At 49.8% G+C, this 19,170-nt stretch overlaps 1 protein-coding gene across 1 annotated transcript in view; it reads left to right on the top strand.

The window, feature by feature from the left end:
• Positions 1-17,981, top strand: part of LOC142317227 (guanine nucleotide-binding protein subunit alpha-11) — a 69,545-nt gene extending 51,564 nt beyond the window's left edge. The window contains exons 6-7 of the mRNA XM_075353340.1: positions 560-713; positions 16,222-17,981. Of these exons, the coding sequence (XP_075209455.1) occupies positions 560-713; positions 16,222-16,412 (345 nt within the window). The 3' untranslated portion in view covers positions 16,413-17,981. The remainder of the gene's footprint in view (positions 1-559; positions 714-16,221) is intronic.
• The last annotated feature ends 1,189 nt before the right edge of the window (positions 17,982-19,170 follow it).

Genomic DNA, 19,170 nt, shown 5'->3' with positions numbered 1-19,170 from the left:
TTAGAACGTCCCATGGTCTGGGTCTCCCATAAGGAACGATGAAGAAAAAGAGAATTTTGTTACTTACCGTAAATTCTTTTTCTTATAGTTCCGACATGGGAGACCCAGCACCCTCCCTGTTGCCTGTTGGCAGGTTTCTTGTTCCGTGTGTTATCACCGGCTGTTGTTGTAGACAGAGGTTCCGGTTGTTCCGGGTTTTGCTCTGTCTCTACTTGTGGGTGGATGTCCTCCTTCAGCTTTTGCACTAAACTGGCTAGGACTGGCTACCAGGGGGTGTATATGCTAGGAGGGAGGAGCTACACGTTTGAGTGTAGTACTTTGTGTGTCCTCCGGAGGCAGAAGCTATACACCCATGGTCTGGGTCTCCCATGTCGGAACTATAAGAAAAAGAATTTACGGTAAGTAACAAAATTCTCTTTTTTTTCACACTCCATTCGCACCGATTTTCTCGCCGTGTGGCTTAGGCCTAAATGTGATAATACCATAGGTACACTTTATTTAGTTTCTGGATTTGTGGCAATTTGTGTTTTTTAACATTCATTTTGATTGCTTTTGGCAGAATCGTATGGAGGAGAGCAAGGCTCTTTTTAGAACTATAATAACCTACCCATGGTTCCAAAATTCATCGGTTATCCTTTTTCTAAATAAGAAGGACCTTCTTGAAGATAAGATTATGTACTCTCACCTTGTAGACTACTTCCCTGAGTTTGATGGTAAGCACTTGTCATATTCCCAGAAATTGTAGTTTTATTGTAGTAATTTCTGCCATCGCTTAGTATTAGTCACCAAATTTTTATTGGTCACAATTCCTGATATGCTTGCAGCCAGTCTTTTATTTCCTGCATATGTATACATTTTATTTATCCTTAGGCGGTATTTATAGAGAAATCATTCCTTCACTGCTTCATCTCCTATGTAGCCTTGGACACCAGAAATTCTACCTTTCTCCTGAGTTGATCAACAGAGTTCTTGGCATTCGGGTCTTATCTGCGAAATATGTGCATATTAGACTAGTTCTTAAGGAACATATCCTTAACAGAAACATTCAGTGACCCCATAATCTGCCATACATGTACTGCAGATGTGGGCACTACATGTATAGAGCAGAGCCCATTTCATTAATTTCAGGTTATGGCCATGATATACAGCTTTAAAAATGACGTCAGCAGTCTTCTTGGCACCCTGACATTGTCTGACTAAAGAAGTCTTTGTCCACCTAAAATTCAGAAAAAGAGAAGATCCACAGCACTCAAAATTGGTTGCAAAAGCAATCCGGTGTTTGTTCACCTAGGTAAATGCATCATTGAAACGCAAATCCAGCTGAGACCGTAAGCAGAGATGAGACTAGTCTGGCGCAGCTCCGGCACTGACAGATCTCTCCCAATGTACACAAATGGGATGGATTTATTGATCTCCTGAAGTGACTCGGGAAGGATCCCGGCTGTGGATAACACCAGACTGGTCCTGACTCGGTCTATGGGTCTATGGGTCTTGGCTGAATCTTCAAACTATAGAAAAAACTTACCTGACTGCAAATACGCAGCCAAGCTCTGATTCATGCTGCCAGTGTTTGGACAGCATGAATCAATTTGTAGGCTTATTTTAAGAAGTTGTCCTTGTAGTGAGCCAGACCCTTTTAAGTATTTGGAAACATGGGTGTACCTTCTGTTGCCCATTGTTCTGAGGCCTGTTTCACACGTCAGTGAAAAACGGACGTTTTTCATTGCCGTGTAATAAACGCATATGTCCCTCTGTGTGCCGTAATTCACAGCACACGTGTTCTCCATGTGCTATCCGTGATGGCACATGGAGATAAACTCACCTGTCCCCGTTCCTGCTGTCCGTGGGGCTGAAATCTCCCGTGATGCTGTGTCGCTCACCGCTGCAGCTACTTCCGGGTCGGCTGTGCAGTGAATATGTATGAGCATGATTAGCCGGAAAACCATAGAAAATTCCCTGTTAAAATATAACTTTTAATAATAGTATTAAAAGGTCCAAGACCACAGTAACCACAATAACAAGCAAAAACGGTATATGCAGGGTGTATAATAACAAGTGCTAGGTGGGAGAAGGGCGTAACTGGCCCTAATAAAGCCCTACTCAAACTCTCCCTACCTAGCAATGGAGGGTATGACGCCCTAGGGTTATGGCACCCCCCCATTCACCGACGGGAGACCCTGAATGACCCTAAAAAATCCTGCATAGACCATAACAAACACCATAACAACAGATATTAGCCCCCATCAGGATAAGACGGAGAAACCAAATAGATCACTTATCAGAGAATGTCCAAAGACGCAGTCCCGTGTGTTTCCTCCCAAAGATGCCAGGGGTTCATCAGGGGACAAAACCAGGGGGTAAACCGCCAATGCAGGAGCCTCCCTGGGGTACCAAAACGATGGTGCATCAGGGTGATACCTAATAATTAGCCGGCTTGGACGCAGAGACAGCAGAGGCCGGAGACAGCATTGCTGGAAAGGTGAATATAAAAAGCTTTTTATTTTCAACGTCTGTGTTTTTCTGGTACGTGTTTCACGGATCACACCATAGTGTGGTCTGTGGGACATCAGTGTTGCCAGAAAAAATGGACTTGTCTACAGGGGGCCGCCTATGTCTGTTTATCCACGGATGAAGCCCAGCCTATGGTTGAACTACTTAAGAGTGTAGTATTGCAGTCTGTTCTAAAATGAACAATGTTGTCATTGTACAAGCGATCCCTAGTTCAATTTCCCTAAGGGAACTATGCATGTGACCATTCTTATTTGGTATAGTCAATTGTGTATCTGACCAAGCTAACATTATATTGTGTTTTTGCCATATGGTGAATACTGAAAGGTAGAAATGGCCCCGTACGCACGCTGCAGTTTTTGGTTAGTCACATAAACTACATGCTTTTCCTTCCCCAGCAAAGTCAGAGATTTCAGATGTGCTGTGTGCACCTTACTTTTTTATGGCTACATGATATCAATTCTTTTTGTGCTTTTCTCTGCGTTTTTCACCCATTGGTGATAAACGCATAGAAAAATGCATGGTCACAATGGCATGCTTTTTTCTGACCAGAGGGTGCACTTTTGTGGTAACGACAAAACTGCAGTGTGCGGACATACCCTAAAAACTACACCGCATCCTGCAAAAACAAACAAGCCCACTTGACTGTAGTGACCAAAATTGAATTTTATATCATACGAACAATGTACATTTTGTATCATCCCAAAGGCGACAATGTAATTTTCTTTGTCGCTCCATTGGGAGACCCAGACAATTGGGGTGTATAGCTTCTGCCTCCGGAGGCCACACAAAGTATTACACTTTAAAAAGTGTAACCCCCTCCCCTCTGCCTATACACCCTCCTGTGCATCACGGGCCCATCAGTTTTTTGCTTTGTGTTGAAGGAGGCACACATTCACGCAAGCTCCACATTTTAGTCAGCAGCAGCTGCTGACTTTATCGGATGGAAGAAAAGAGGGCCCCTAACAGGGCTCCCGGCATGCTCCCTTCTCACCCCACTATTGTCGGCGGTGCTGTTAAGGTTGAGGTACCCATTGCGGGTACAAAGGCTGGAGCCACATGCCGTTTTCCTTCCCCATCCCTTAGAGGCTCTGGGAGAAGTGGGATCCTAACCGGTCACCATGCACTGGGACCGGGCTCCCTCCGCAGCCCCTGGGGGAATCTGACGGACAGGAGACCGGGTATCATCAGGGACAGGCCCTGCTTCTCAGAGGTACTCTGTGTCCCCTTGGGGACGGCGCATAGAGCGCCTGTGTAACAGACGCTGCAGCGGCTGCTGTGTTTTTTGTGTCGCCGGGACTACCGCGCCGACCGCGCCTGTTTGCCGGCCGCGTTACTAAATTTAGTCCCCGGCTTCTGCGGCCTAGTACCATATACTCCCGCCCCCGGGCCTGCCAGTCAGGGGTAAGGGCTGGACGCTAGACTGGACGTCAGTGGTGAGGGCTGGAGCATACTTAGGTATCCTCCTCCCCCCTCACTGAGCACTGTGGGGCACCAGATTCCCACACTTTGAGTCACGCCCACGGCTCCCTCCTCCTCTGAGAACGCTGGCAGCCATTGTTATAATCACTTCTGCCGGTGGAGAACTTCAGAACGAGCGCCACAGCTCTGGGAGGCCCAGGCAGGGAATCTGGTGGACACACAACCGCTTTGGGCGGTCGGTAAGCCGCACCGGTTACCAGGTGCTGGCCCCCCTGGGTGCCGAAGTGTATATATATATATATATATATATCTATATATTGTATACATTTGCTCTGTTCGGCCGCATTATTTGCTTTTGGCTATATACCCTCACTGATTGCTCTATGAGGAGACAACAGCATGTCGTCCGCAAAAAGCAAGGGTGCCAAGGCACAGGCTTATTTTGCAACCTGTACCTCTTGTGCGGCTATGTTACCTGCAGGTTCCACCTACCCTCATTGAGTGCCACAGGGGCCGAGCATTGCACACACTCAGCCGGAGCCTCAGGCACTGGTGGGACCCTCGGCTCAGGTAGAACCACCGGCTTCCACTGTCCAGGTGGCAGGGACAGAGTTTGCAGTGTTGGCTGAGAAACTTTCTGAGTCACTTTCACAATCCATGGCTCAGTCTATGGACAGATGGTCTGCTAAGATACTAGAAGCCTTGCAGTCCAGACCGGTAACACAGGCCCCGGGCACTGTTGAATCATTGCCCCCAGGCCCCCCTCGGTCGGCGCAGGAAAGTGCTAGGTCCCACGGTGAGGACTCCGACACGGACCGCAGTCCCAGACCGGCTAAGCGGGCTCGCTGGGAACTTCCATCGACTTCATCACACTGCTCAGGGTCTCAGCATGAGGACTCTCTGGAGGATGAAGCGGAGGTCGCAGATCAGGGCTCTGATCCTGACGTTGCTCTCAATCTTGAGACACCTGAAGGAGACGCAATAGTAAATGACCTTATAGCGTCCATCAACCAGGTGCTAGAACTTTCTCCTCCAACTCCACCGATAGAGGAGTCGGCTTCACAGCAGGAGAAACACCAGTTTAGGTTTCCCAAACGTACACGGAGTGCGTTTTTCGATCACTCCAACTTCAGAGATGCGGTCCAGAAGCACCGAGCATTTCCGGACAAGCGCTTTACTAAGCGCCTTAATGACACACGTTACCCCTTCCCCCCTGACGTAGTTAAGGGTTGGGCTCAGTGTCCCAAGGTGGATCCTCCAGTCTCTAGACTGGCGGCTAGATCCATAGTAGCAGTGGCAGATGGTTCATCGCTCAAGGATGCCACTAACAGGCAAATAGAGCTCCTGATGAAATCCATCTATGAAGCCATAGGCGCGTCTTTTGCTCCAGCATTCGCAGCCGTGTGGGCACTCCAAGCTATCTCAGCTTGTCTGTCTGAGATTAATGCAGTCACACGTGCCTCTACTCCGCAGGTTGTGTCTTTGACTTCTCAGGCGTCGGCGTTTTCGTCCTACGCCATGAACGCCGTCCTGGACTCTGCGAGCCGTACAGCGGTAGCATCCGCCAATTCAGTGGCAGTCCGCAGGGCCATGTGGCTACGCGAATGGAAGGCATACTCTGCTTCCAAGAAGTTCTTAACCGGTTTGCCATTTTCTGGCGACCGTTTGTTTGGCGAGCAATTGGATGAAATTATTAAACAATCCAAGGGAAAGGACTCGTCCTTACCCCAGTCCAAACCAAACAGACCTCAGCAACGAAAGATACAACAGAGGTTTCGGTCCTTTCGGCCCTCAGCCAGGTCCCATTTCTCCACGTCCAACAGGCCACAGAAGGGCCAGAGGAACTCTGATTCATGGCGGTCTAAGTCACGTCCTAAAAAGACCGCCGGAGGAACCGCCCCCAAGGCGGCCTCCTCATGACTTTCGGCCTCCCGAAACCGCATCCTCGGTCGGTGGCAGGCTCTCCCGCTTTTGCGACGCCTGGTGGCCACATGTCCAAGACCGATGGGTGAGAGACATTCTGTCTCACGGTTACAGGATAGAGCTCAGCTCTCGTCCTCCGACTCGTTTCTTCAGAACATCTCCGCCCCCCGAGCGAGCCGATGCACTTTTTCAGGTGGTGGACACTCTGAAGGCAGAAGGAGTGGTGATCCCCGTTCCCCTTCAAGAATGTGGTCGCGGTTTTTACTCAAACTTGTTCGTGGTGCCAAAAAAGGACGGATCATTCCGTCCCGTTCTGGACCTCAAACTGCTCAACAGACACGTGAAAACCAGACGCTTCCGGATGGAATCTCTCCGCTCCGTCATCGCCTCGATGTCCCAAGGAGACTTCCTAGCATCAATCGACATCAGGGATGCTTATCTCCACGTGCCGATTGCACCAGAGCATCAGCGCTCCTGCGTTTCGCCATCGGAGACTAACACCTTCAGTTCGTGGCACTGCCTTTCGCCTGGCGACAGCCCCACGGGTCTTCACCAAGGTCATGGCAACAGTGGTGGCGGTCCTACACTCTCAGGGACACTCGGTGATCCCTTACTTAGACGATCTTCTAGTCAAGGCACCCTCCCGGGTGGCATACCAACACAGCCTGAACACTGCTCTGGAGACTCTCCAGAGGTTCGGGTGGATCATCAATTTCCCAAAGTCAAAATTGACACCGACCCAATCGCTAACTTACCTCGGGATGGAGTTTCATACTCTCTCAGCGATAGTGAAGCTACCGCTGGACAAGCAGCGTTCACTACAGACAGGGGTGCAATCTCTCCTTCGAGCCCAGTCACAGCCCTTGAGGCGCCTCATGCACTTCCTAGGGAAGATGGTGGCAGCAATGGAGGCAGTTCCCTTTGCGCAGTTTCATCTGCGTCCACTTCAATGGGACATTCTCCGCAAATGGGACAGGAGGTCGACGTCCCTCGACAGGAACGTCTCCCTTTCTCGGGCAGCCAAAACCTCTCTTCAGTGGTGGCTTCTTCCCACTTCTTTGTCGAAGGGAAAATCCTTCCTGCCCCCATCCTGGGCTGTGGTCACGACGGACGCGAGTCTGTCAGGGTGGGGAGCGGTCTTCCTCCACCACAGGGCTCATGGAACCTGGACTCCGACAGAGTCCTCCCTTCAGATCAATGTTCTGGAGATAAGGGCAGTGTATCTAGCCCTAAAGGCGTTCCAGCTGTGGCTGGAGGGCAGGCAGATACGAATTCAGTCGGACAACGCCACGGCGGTTGCGTACATCAACCACCAAGGCGGCACACGCAGTCGTTAAGCCTTCCAAGAAGTTCGGCGGATTCTGCTGTGGGCGGAAGCCACAGCCTCCACCATCTCCGCAGTTCACATCCCGGGCGTAGAAAACTGGGAAGCAGACTTTCTCAGTCGCCAGGGCATGGACGCAGGGGAATGGTCTCTTCACCCGGACGTGTTTAAAGAGATCTGTTGCCGCTGGGGAACGCCGGACGTTGACCTAATGGCGTCTCGGCACAACAACAAAGTCCCGGCATTCATGGCACGGTCTCAAGATCACAGAGCTCTGGCGGCAGACGCATTAGTTCAGGATTGGTCGCAGTTTCGACTGCCTTATGTATTTCCTCCTCTGGCACTGCTGCCCAGAGTGTTACGCAAGATCAGGTCCGACTGCCGCCGCGCCATCCTCATCGCCCCAGACTGGCCGAGGAGGTCGTGGTACCCGGATCTGTGGCATCTCACGGTGGGTCAACCGTGGGCACTACCAGACCGACCAGACTTGCTGTCTCAAGGGCCATTTTTCCATCTGAATTCTGCGGCCCTCAACCTGACTGTGTGGCCATTGAGTCCTGGCTCCTAGCGTCCTCAGGGTTATCTCAAGAGGTCATTGCCACTATGAGACGGGCCAGGAAACCAACGTCCGCCAAGATCTACCACAGGACGTGGAGGATCTTCTTATCCTGGTGCTCTGATCAGGGTTTTACTCCCTGGCCGTTTGCCTTGCCCACTTTTCTGTCTTTCCTTCAATCCGGAATGGACAAGGGTTTGTCTCTCGGCTCTCTCAAGGGACAAGTATCGGCGCTTTGTGTTTTTTCAAAAGCGTCTAGCCAGGCTTCCGCAGGTCCGCACGTTCCTGCAGGGGGTTTGCCACATAGTCCCACCTTACAAGCGTCCGCTAGAACCCTGGGATCTTAACAGGGTGCTAACGGCTCTTCAGAAACCACCTTTCGAGCCGATGCGGGATGTCTCTCTATCACGCCTTTCGCAGAAGGTGATCTTCCTAGTGGCAGTCACATCACTTCGGAGAGTGTCTGAGCTAGCAGCGCTGTCATGCAAAGCCCCCTTCCTGGTGTTTCACCAGGATAAGGTGGTTCTGCGTCCGGTCCCGGAATTTCTCCCTAAGGTGGTATCCCCTTTTCATCTCAATCAGGATATCTCCTTACCTTCTTTTTGCCCTCATCCAGTTCACCAATGTGAAAAGTATTTGCACTTGTTAGATCTCGTGAGAGTACTCAGGCTCTACATTTCTCGCACGGCGCCCCTGCGCCGTTCTGATGCGCTCTTTGTCCTTGTCGCTGGCCAGCGTAAGGGGTCGCAGGCTTCCAAGACAACCTTGGCTCGGTGGATCAAGGAACCGATTCTTGAAGCCTACCGTTCGTCTGGGCTTCCGATTCCTTCAGGGCTGAAAGCCCATTCTGCCAGAGCCGTAGGTGCGTCCTGGGCATTGCGGCACCAGGCTACGGCTCAGCAGGTGTGTCAGGCGGCTACCTGGTCGAGTCTGCACACTTTCACGAAACACTATCAGGTGCATGCCTATGCTTCGGCAGATGCCAGCCTAGGTAGGCGAGTCCTTCAGGCGGCGGTTGCCCACCTGTAAGAGGGGGCCGTTTTATGGCTCTTTTTATCGAGGTATTCTTTTACCCACCCAGGGACTGCTTTTGGACGTCCCAATTGTCTGGGTCTCCCAATGGAGCGACAAAGAAGGGAATTTTGTTTACTTACCGTAAATTCCTTTTCTTCTAGCTCCTATTGGGAGACCCAGCACCCGCCCCTGTGCCCTTCGGGCTGTTGTTCTTTTGTGTACACATGTTGTTCATGTTGAATTGTTCTTTGGTTCATGGTTTCAGTTCTCCGAACATCCTTCGGATTGAGTTTACCTTAGACCAATTTATAAGTTTCCTCCTTCCTGCTTTGGCACCAAAACTGATGGGCCCGTGATGCACGGGAGGGTGTATAGGCAGAGGGGAGGGGTTACACTTTTTAAAGTGTAATACTTTGTGTGGCCTCCGGAGGCAGAAGCTATACACCCAATTGTCTGGGTCTCCCAATAGGAGCTAGAAGAAAAGGAATTTACGGTAAGTAAACAAAATTCCCTTCTTTGCTGCAATATGAGCAAAGTAAAAAGTGAATTAAAAAAAATCCCTGGTAGGATTGCTGTTTTTCAGTATGTCATATGGTAAAATGAACAGTGGCACTGCAACTTAAAGAAAGGGGAGAAAAAGCCCCCCCAAAAATGGTTGTCTTCAGGGGACTAAAGTTTTTTTTGTTTATTAAACTTTTTTTTCTTTGTCGCTCCTAATTGGGAGACCCAGACAATTGGGTGTATAGCTACTGCCTCCGGAGGCCACACAAAGTATTACACTTAAAAGTGTAAGGCCCCTCCCCTTCTGGCTATACACCCCCCCGTGGGATCACGGGCTCCTCAGTTTTATGCTTTGTGCGAAGGAGGTCAGACATGCACGCATAGCTCCACTGTTTAGTCAGCAGCAGCTGCTGACTATGTCGGATGGAAGAAAAGAGGGCCCATACGGGGGCCCCCAGCATGCTCCCTTCTCACCCCACTTGCGGTCGGCGGTGTTTGTTAAGGTTGAGGTACCCATTGCGGGTACGGAGGCTGGAGCCCACATGCTGATTCCTTCCCCATCCCCATTAGGGCTCTGGGTGAAGTGGGACTTGACCGGTCTCCGGGCACTGAGACCGTGCTCCATCCACAGCCCCTGGAGGATCTGCTGGATACGGAGCGGAGTTTCCTCAGGGACAGGACCCTGCTTCATTAAGGTACTCCGTGTCCCCGTGCTTACCGCACGCACACTGCAGCATTGCTGGGTGTGTTAGTGCGCCGGGGTAAACAGCGCTGCTGCGCTTGTGCCGTTACTCACTACAGCTCTGCTGAGTGAGGAGACTTAGTACGATCGGCCGATCCGGCCGCTGGGGTCAGTGTTTACTGCGTCGCGGCTGGGATTTGTGGTGCGCCGGGGACTTCCGCGCTGGCCGTGCATATATGACGGCCGCGCGAGATTACTACAGTCCCCGGCTTTTGCGGCCTAGTTCGTATCGTTCCCGCCCCCAGACCTGCCAGTCAGGAGGAGGGCGGGACCCTGTACAGACCAGCAGCGCTAAGAGCTGGAGTCTGTTTTACATACTCCAGCCCTCACACTAGGCACAGTGGGACGCAGTTTCCCGCACTTTTGTTTGTGGCACGCCCACGGTCCGCCCCTCTTCACAGGACGCCGGCAGCCATTCCTGCCTGCACGCTGAGCTGCAGAGGGGAGGCTGGGAGACCCAGACAAGGGATTCTACGACCTCACACCCGCTTTTCAGCGGGCGGTAAGCAGCCCTCAAGGGCTCTCCCCCACTTGTGCCATAGTGTACTTTGTATTTTGTGCTGACAATACTTTACACTGTACGGTCGCTGGTGATTTTCTGCTATATACCCTCCTTAGATTTCTCAAGGAGACAACAGCATGTCGTCCGCAAAAAGCAAAAGTGCCAAGGCACGGACTTTATGTGCTGCCTGTACCGCATGTGGGGCTGCTCTACCGGCAGGCTCCACTGACCCCATCGGCCCCTGTGGCAATTGCTCAGCCGGGGCCTCTGCTAGAGGTGACCCAGGGAGAACCACCTGTGAATGCTGTCCAGGTGACAGGGACGGAGTTTGCAGCTTTTGCTGACAGATTGTCTATGACTATGTCTAAAATTCTTGAAACATTGCAGTCTAGACCAGTAACTCAGACCATGGGCACTGTTGGTACATTGCCCCCTGGTCCCCCTCAGCTGGAACACTTCATAGCTCCGGGGGTGTCACATGCACCCCAGGGTGACGGCTCTGACTCGGACGACAGTCCCAGACAACCTAAGCGGGCTCGCTATGAGCGACCCTCAACTTCATCACACTGGTCAGGGTCCCAGCGGGACGACTCTCTGTGTGATGAGGCGGATGTAACTGATCAGGATTCTGATACTGGGGCCGCTCTCAATCTAGATACCCCGGATGGTGACGCCATAGTGAATGATCTTATAGCGTCCATCAATAAGATGTTAGACGGAGGAGGCAGCTTCACAGCAGGAGAAATTCCATTTCAGGTATCCCAAGCGTAAATTAAGCACTTTTCTGGACCACTCTGACTTTAGAGACGCAATCCAGAAACACCACGCTTATCCAGATAAGCGTTTCTCCAAACGGCTTAAAGATACGCGCTATCCTTTTCCCCCTGACGTGGTCATGGGCTGGACACAGTGTCCCAAGGTGGACCCTCCAATCTCCAGGCTTGCAGCCAGATCTCTAGTTGCAGTGGAAGATGGGGCGGCACTTAAAGATGCCACTGACAGACAGATGGAGCTCTGGTTAAAATCCATATATGAAGCTATTGGAGCGTCGTTGGCGCCAGCATTCGCAGCCGTATGGGCACTCCAAGCTATTTCAGCTGGCCTTACACAGGTCGGCACGGTCACACGTACATCTGCTCCGCAGGTGGCACCATTGACCTCTCAAATGTCTGCATTCGCGTCTTACGCGATTAATGCTGTCCTAGACTCTACGAGCCGTACGGCGGTGGCGTCAGCCAACTCCGTGGTTTTACGCAGAGCCCTGTGGTTGAGAGAATGGAAGGCAGATTCTTCTTCCAAGAAGTGCTTAACCAGTTTGCCTTTTTCTCGTGACCGATTGTTTGGTGAGCGTTTGGATGAAATCATTAAACACTCCAAGGGTAAGGATTCAGCCTTACCGCAACCCAGACAAAACAAACCCCAACAGAGGAGGGGACAGTCTGGTTTTCGGTCCTTTCGAGGCTCAGGCAGGTCCCAATTCTACTCGTCCAAAAGGACTCAAAAGGATCAGAGGAGCTCAGATTCTTGGCGGACTCAATCACGCCCAAAAAAAGCCAGCCGGAAGAACCGTTACCAAGACGGCTTCCTCATGACTTTCAGTCTCCTCTCTCCGCATCCTCGGTCGGTGGCAGGCTCTCCCGCTTTGGCGACATTTGGCTGTCACAGGTCAAAGACCGTTGGGTGAGAGACATTCTGTCTCACGGGTACAGGATAGAGTTCAGCTCTCGTCCTCCAACTCGTTTCTTCAGAACTTCTCCACCGCCCGACCGAGCCGATGCTCTGCTGCAAGCGGTGTCCGCTCTAAAGGCGGAAGGAGTGGTGACTTCCGTTCCTCTTCAGGAACAAGGCCACGGTTTTTACTCCAATTTGTTTGTGGTGCCAAAGAAAGACGGGTCGTTCCGTCCCGTCCTGGATCTAAAGCTGCTCAACAAACACGTAAAAACCAGGAGGTTCCGGATGGAATCTCTCCGCTCCGTTATCGCCTCAATGTCTCAAGGAGATTTCCTAGCATCAATAGACATCAAGGATGCTTATCTCCACGTGCCGATTGCACCAGAACATCAGCGTTTTCTACGCTTCGTTATAGGAAGCGAACACCTGCAGTTCGTAGCTCTACCTTTCGGGCTGGCGACAGCCCCTCGGGTCTTCACCAAGGTCATGGCAGCAGTAGTAGCAGTCCTGCACTCGCAAGGTCACTCTGTGATCCCGTATTTAGACGATCTACTTATCAAGGCACCCTCTCAGGAGGCATGCCAACACAGCCTGAACGTGGCACTGAAGACTCTCCAGAGTTTCGGGTGGATCATCAACTTTTCAAAGTCAAATCTAACCCCGACCCAATCACTAATATATCTTGGCATGGAGTTTCATACTCTCTCAGCGATAGTGAAACTTCCACTGGACAAACAGTGCTCGCTACAGACAGGGGTGCAATCTCTCCTGCAGGGCCAGTCGCACCCCTTGAGGCGCCTCATGCACTTCCTAGGGAAGATGGTAGCAGCAATGGAAGCAGTTCCTTTTGCGCAGTTTCATCTGCGTCCATTACAATGGGACATTCTCCGCCAATGGGACGGGAAGTCGACGTCCCTCGACAGGGAGGTCTCCCTCTCTCAGGCAGCCAAGGAATCTCTCCGGTGGTGGCTTCTTCCCACCTCATTGTCAAAAGGAAAGTCGTTCCTACCCCCATCCTGGGCGGTGGTCACGACAGATGCGAGTCTATCAGGGTGGGGAGCAGTGTTTCTCCACCACAGGGCTCAAGGTACGTGGACTCGGAAAGAGTCCACCCTTCAGATCAATGTTCTGGAAATCAGAGCAGTCTATCTTGCCCTACAAGCCTTCCAACAGTGGCTGGAAGGCAAGCAGATCCGAATTCAGTCGGACAACTCCACAGCGGTGGCATACATCAACCACCAAGGGGGAACACGCAGTCGGCAAGCCTTCCAGGAAGTCCGGCGGATTCTGACGTGGGTGGAAGACACGGCATCCACCATATCCGCAGTCCACATCCCAGGCGTAGAAAACTGGGAAGCAGACTTTCTCAGTCGCCAGGGCATGGACGCAGGGGAATGGTCCCTTCACCCGGACGTGTTTCAGGAGATCTGTCGCCGCTGGGGGATGCCGGACGTCGACCTGATGGCGTCACGGCACAACAACAAAGTCCCGGTTTTCATGGCACGGTCTCACGATCACCGAGCTCTGGCGGCAGACGCCTTAGTTCAAGATTGGTCGCAGTTCCGGCTACCGTATGTGTTCCCACCTCTGGCATTGTTGCCCAGAGTGCTCCGCAAAATCAGGTCCGACTGCCGCCGCGCCATTCTCGTCGCTCCAGACTGGCCAAGGAGGTCGTGGTACCCGGATCTGTGGCACCTCACGGTAGGCCATCCGTGGGCACTACCAGACCGTCCAGACTTGCTGTCTCAAGGGCCGTTTTTCCATCTGAATTCTGCGGCCCTGAACCTGACTGTGTGGCCATTGAGTCCTGGATCCTAGCGGCCTCAGGTTTATCTCATGAAGTGGTTGCCACCATGAGACAGGCTAGGAAGCCATCCTCCGCCAAGATCTACCACAGGACGTGGAGGATATTCCTATCTTGGTGCTCTGCTCAGGGAGTTTCTCCCTGGCCTTTTGCATTGCCTACTTTTCTTTCCTTCCTGCAGTCTGGGTTGGAAAAAGGTTTGTCGCTTGGCTCCCTTAAAGGTCAAGTCTCCGCGCTATCCGTATTTTTTCAGAAACGCCTGGCGCGACTTCCTCAGGTACGCACGTTCCTGCAAGGGGTTTGTCATATCGTCCCCCCTTACAAGCGGCCGTTGGAGCCCTGGGACCTGAACAAGGTTCTAATTGCTCTCCAGAAGCCGCCTTTCGAGCCTATGAAGGAGGTTTCCCTTTCTCGTCTTTCACAGAAAGTGGCCTTTCTAGTGGCGGTCACGTCTCTTCGGAGAGTGTCCGAGCTGGCGGCGTTATCATGCAGATCTCCATTCCTGGTGTTTCACCAGGACAAGGTAGTTCTGCGTCCAATTCCAGAATTTCTTCCCAAGGTGGTATCTTCCTTTCATCTCAATCAAGATATCACTTTACCGTCTTTGTGTCCGCATCGAGTTCACCAATTTGAAAAGGGTTTGCATTTATTGGATCTGGTGAGAGCACTCAGGATCTACATTTCCCGCACGGCGTCTCTGCGCCGCTCGGATGCACTCTTTGTCCTTGTCGCTGGTCAGCGTATAGGGTCGCAAGCTTCCAAATCCACCCTTGCGCGGTGGATCAAGGAACCAATTCTTCACACCTACCGTTCGGCTGGGCTTCTGATTCCATCAGGGCTGAAGGCCCATTCTACCAGAGCCGTGGGTGCGTCCTGGGCATTACGGCACCAGGCTACGGCTCAGCAGGTGTGCCAGGCGGCTACCTGGTCGAGTCTGCACACTTTTACCAAGCATTATCAGGTGCATACCTACGCTTCGGCGGATGCCGGCCTAGGTAGACAAGTCCTTCAGGCGGCGGTGGCTCACCTGTAGGAAAGGGCTGTTTGACGGCCCTATCACGAGGTATTCTTTTACCCACCCAGGGACTGCTTTTGGACGTCCCAATTGTCTGGGTCTCCCAATTAGGAGCGACAAAGAAGAAGGGAATTTTGTTTACTTACCGTAAATTCCTTTTCTTCTAGCTCCAATTGGGAGACCCAGCACCCGCCCTGTTTTCTTAGGAAGTTTGTTTTTTCGGGTGCACATGTTGTTCATGTTGAACAGTTCAGTTCTCCGAGGCTGTTTCTCGGGTTGAATTTGTATTTAAAACAGTAATTGGCTTTCCTCCTTCTTGCTTTTGCACTAAAACTGAGGAGCCCGTGATCCCACGGGGGGGTGTATAGCCAGAAGGGGAGGGGCCTTACACTTTTAAGTGTAATACTTTGTGTGGCCTCCGGAGGCAGTAGCTATACACCCAATTGTCTGGGTCTCCCAATTGGAGCTAGAAGAAAAGGAATTTACGGTAAGTAAACAAAATTCCCTTCTTTTTTTCTTTTAAATTCCCATGTCACTAATTTTATAAAAATTAAACAAAAGTCTCAATGTTCTATAGAGAAGGCTTTTCATTTTCAGTAGTCTTCTCCTTGTAATCCTGTATGTAGGATTCACCATTCCCAATAGGATCTCATCCTTAGGCTATGTGCCCACGGGACAACGTACCCGCGGATTTTGCCGCGGAAAACCTGCGGATTTATCTCTATTTTCTAGATAAATCCGCAGGTTCTAGCAAGTACAGACACTCCCCATATTATCCTATGGGATTTGCGGAGTGTCTGTGTCCATGCTGCGGTATATGCGGCTGCGGATGTCCCACAACCACGCATAACTGCATGTCAATTCATGTGGAAATATCTGCGGAATTCCCGCTCCTCCACTATGGAGATACAGGGCGGGACTTCCGCAGGTATTTCCACACTTGTCCCGCAAGTTTACCGCAACAATAAAGCTCGGAACCCACAGCAATGGAAAGCTGCGGATTCCGGGGAGCAGCTGCGGGAAACCTGCAGAAATATCCGCGGGTACATTGTCCCGTGGGCACATAGCCTAACCCTCCCTGCGTAGTGACATTTGCTCCGATAACAGAGCAGGCCTAGAAATCGGTTGTATGCACTTCTGGCTTCTATAGGAAGGCGTCTGCCGCTGTGGTCAGATCTATGGTTGTTTGTAATTTTTCTCATCATGTTTGCTTTTGTCTTTCATTCACTTGTGCATTAGGTCCCCAGCGAGATGCAACGACTGCTCGTGAATTCATTCTGAAAATGTTTGTGGATCTGAATCCTGACAGTGATAAGATAATCTACTCACACTTCACCTGTGCCACAGACACAGAGAACATCCGCTTTGTTTTTGCTGCTGTCAAAGACACCATCCTACAGCTAAACCTGAAAGAGTACAACCTGGTGTGACCTGACCCCGCAACCTTCTACTATACAGTGTAGTAACCCCTTATTACTACCAGAATTTGACATTTTGTTTTCTTCTTCTTTTTTTGTTTGTTTTTTTTTTTATTTCTTTTTAATTTTTTCTTTTTTGTAAAATTGGTGATTTTATTTTTATTTTTTTTTGGCAAATTAGTGAAAATGCAGCACAATGCTGTAAGTCTGCCTTTGATAGAAGTCGTAACAATTCAAGTGATTTTTCTTATTTTTTATATATATATATATACATATATGTATTTTAAATAGTTTCTACGGAGCTGTCTTCTTTTCCAATGAGTGAGGTGAGCAGAGGACAGTTCCTCCCGTCTATACACACTTGTTCCTACCTGCCCTCACAGCCACAGTTCATTTGCCTCCAGGTTTGTGTTACTTGGTTGCTCCTGCAATCATTCCTCAATGAAATGATCTTGTTCTGTCAATGCCGTTGAATCGCATTGCAGGTTTTAACTGATAAAACAAATGACAGGGCTAACATATGTATTCTTTCTAGGGATGATCGGTTGTGCGTGTGTGAGTTTGTATATTGTATCTCATATAAATATATATAGTTTTATTTTTTATTTTGAGCATATCTTTCCCAATGGAAACGTAGTTTCCCCGTAATTATTGATTTCAGTCGCGTTTTGTAGAGAGGTGTCATTTGCAAACTTCAAAGTTGTAAACTGCCATGGGGTAAACATAAGCCGTAATGTAGTCTACATTTCTAGATCTAAAAGTTGTCGAGTGGAGGAGTTGGCCGTAGCAATAACTTCCCGTCTTCCTTAGGCCTTATAAACGGCACCACATTTCTGACTCCATACAACCTAAGGCCTCTTTCAGACGTCCGTGAAAACCACACACGTTTTTCACGGACGTGTCAAAAGTGTGTATTGCCCTCCGTGTGCCGTGTTTATGGCACACGTGTTTTCTCCGTGTGTTATCCGATAACACATGGAGAATGGGAACTTTCTTCTCACCTGTCCCTGGCGTTGCTGTCTGTGGTCTCCAGTCCTGCTGACTCCACCACTGCTGCTGCTTCCAGCCCGCAGTGGAGTGAATATGCGATGAGCATAATGAGCGGGGGGTTGGAAGCAAGTGACGGCAGCGGCAGAGACAGCAGCACTGGAGAAGGTGAGTACAGAATTTTTTTTAATTCAGACACATATGATTTCTCCGGTGTGTGTCACACAGATCACATCCGTGCGTTCCGTGTGACACCCGTGATGCTGGAGAAAAATGGACATGTCTACATGTGGAGCACACGGTCACACGTATGCTCCACACAGTCCATGGAAAAACACACACGTGAGCACAGATCCATTGAGTTTAATGGGTCTACGCATGCCTGTGTCTCCGGCATGTGAGGAAACGGACCAAACACGTACCGGAGACACAAATGTGTGAAGGAGGCCTAAAAGGTTGTGCAATGCCCATAGAAGTTTATGGGGCTACATTATGCAATCCGATGCATGTGGAAGTGTAATGAGTTTCTATTTTGACACTATTTAAATCACAAAATGATTGCCATTAGTGATGAGCAAATACTAAATATTCAGGCACCGAGTACTATTCCAGTATTTGTCATAAATAACGAACCTAATGCAAATCAATGGGGAACTCAAGCATTTTTCTAAAGATTTCCTGGAAAAATGCTTGGGTCCCCCTTTGACTTGTTTTAGGTTTGTTATTCATGACAAATACTGGAATAGTACTACCGTAGGTATTCAGTATGAATAATCCAAATATTTAGTATTTATTCATCACTAATGGCCATCTTTCATCCTATACCATACTACTGAGGTCCTCTTCCCTGCACCTGTAGTACAGAGCTGTAGGGATTTGTGCACCTCCTCCGTGGTGTGCCTATGAGGTCTTCGGATATAGGATATGTACGTGTTATGGACAAATTTTCCACCTGTCCTCTAAGCCTAATTCACCGGAAAGCCCCCTGTTTGGAGATGACCTACGTATGTTGCACCGATTGCATTTCCCTAATGAAGTGCTATATTAGAGTTTCTGCCTTTACAGTAGAGTGACTATGTTCTGTCTGGCAGCCTATATTCTGCTGGTGGCCCCTGCAGGGAAATTCTTTACGTCATTTCCGATTATATATTTGGGATTGTACTTCTTTTTTTTTTTTTTTATTCTGTTTGATATAATTTTTCTGTTTTGTATAATTTTAACGAGACACTACAAATTCTTCAATTTACGCATAGGACTGTATAGTCAAGAGATGTTAAATCTATCATCCTTACAACACAGCAAGCTCCTGCTGACACCCATGAATTCCCAACACGCTAACGTGTTAATCTTAATAGCATGCCGTTTAATACTAAAAAGCAGAAATGGGAAGTAATTTTACACTAAGCAACATTGATTGTACTAATTCTTCATGATCTTAAGAAGGGTTTCAGATAATCGGGACGAGCCCTCCGTTAAATGAGCAATGCCTTTGTATTCTAAATATGTTGGAATTTTTATAAAGATTTATCTTGATGGTAGGATAGAGACGTTATATTGATGAGAACGCGCCCATTGCTGTAAAACGGAAGGATATTATGTTGTCAAAGCATTCCATGACATGTAAAAGCACAACACCATAGATGGCTGGCACTCCCTTAGACTCACTTACAGTGGAAACGCTATGTATGGATGTAGCAGAGCTGAATTAGTCACTAAGCTGTAATGTGCTTTGGGATAACATGCTAATCAATGTTATTCTGTAGCTTAATAGTGGAACTCTTCT

Source organism: Anomaloglossus baeobatrachus, chromosome 1 (genome assembly GCF_048569485.1).
Source record: "Anomaloglossus baeobatrachus isolate aAnoBae1 chromosome 1, aAnoBae1.hap1, whole genome shotgun sequence".
NCBI lineage: Eukaryota > Metazoa > Chordata > Amphibia > Anura > Aromobatidae > Anomaloglossus > Anomaloglossus baeobatrachus.
Note: the sequence above shows the minus strand (reverse complement) of the source record. Positions and strands in the feature narration are given on the sequence as shown.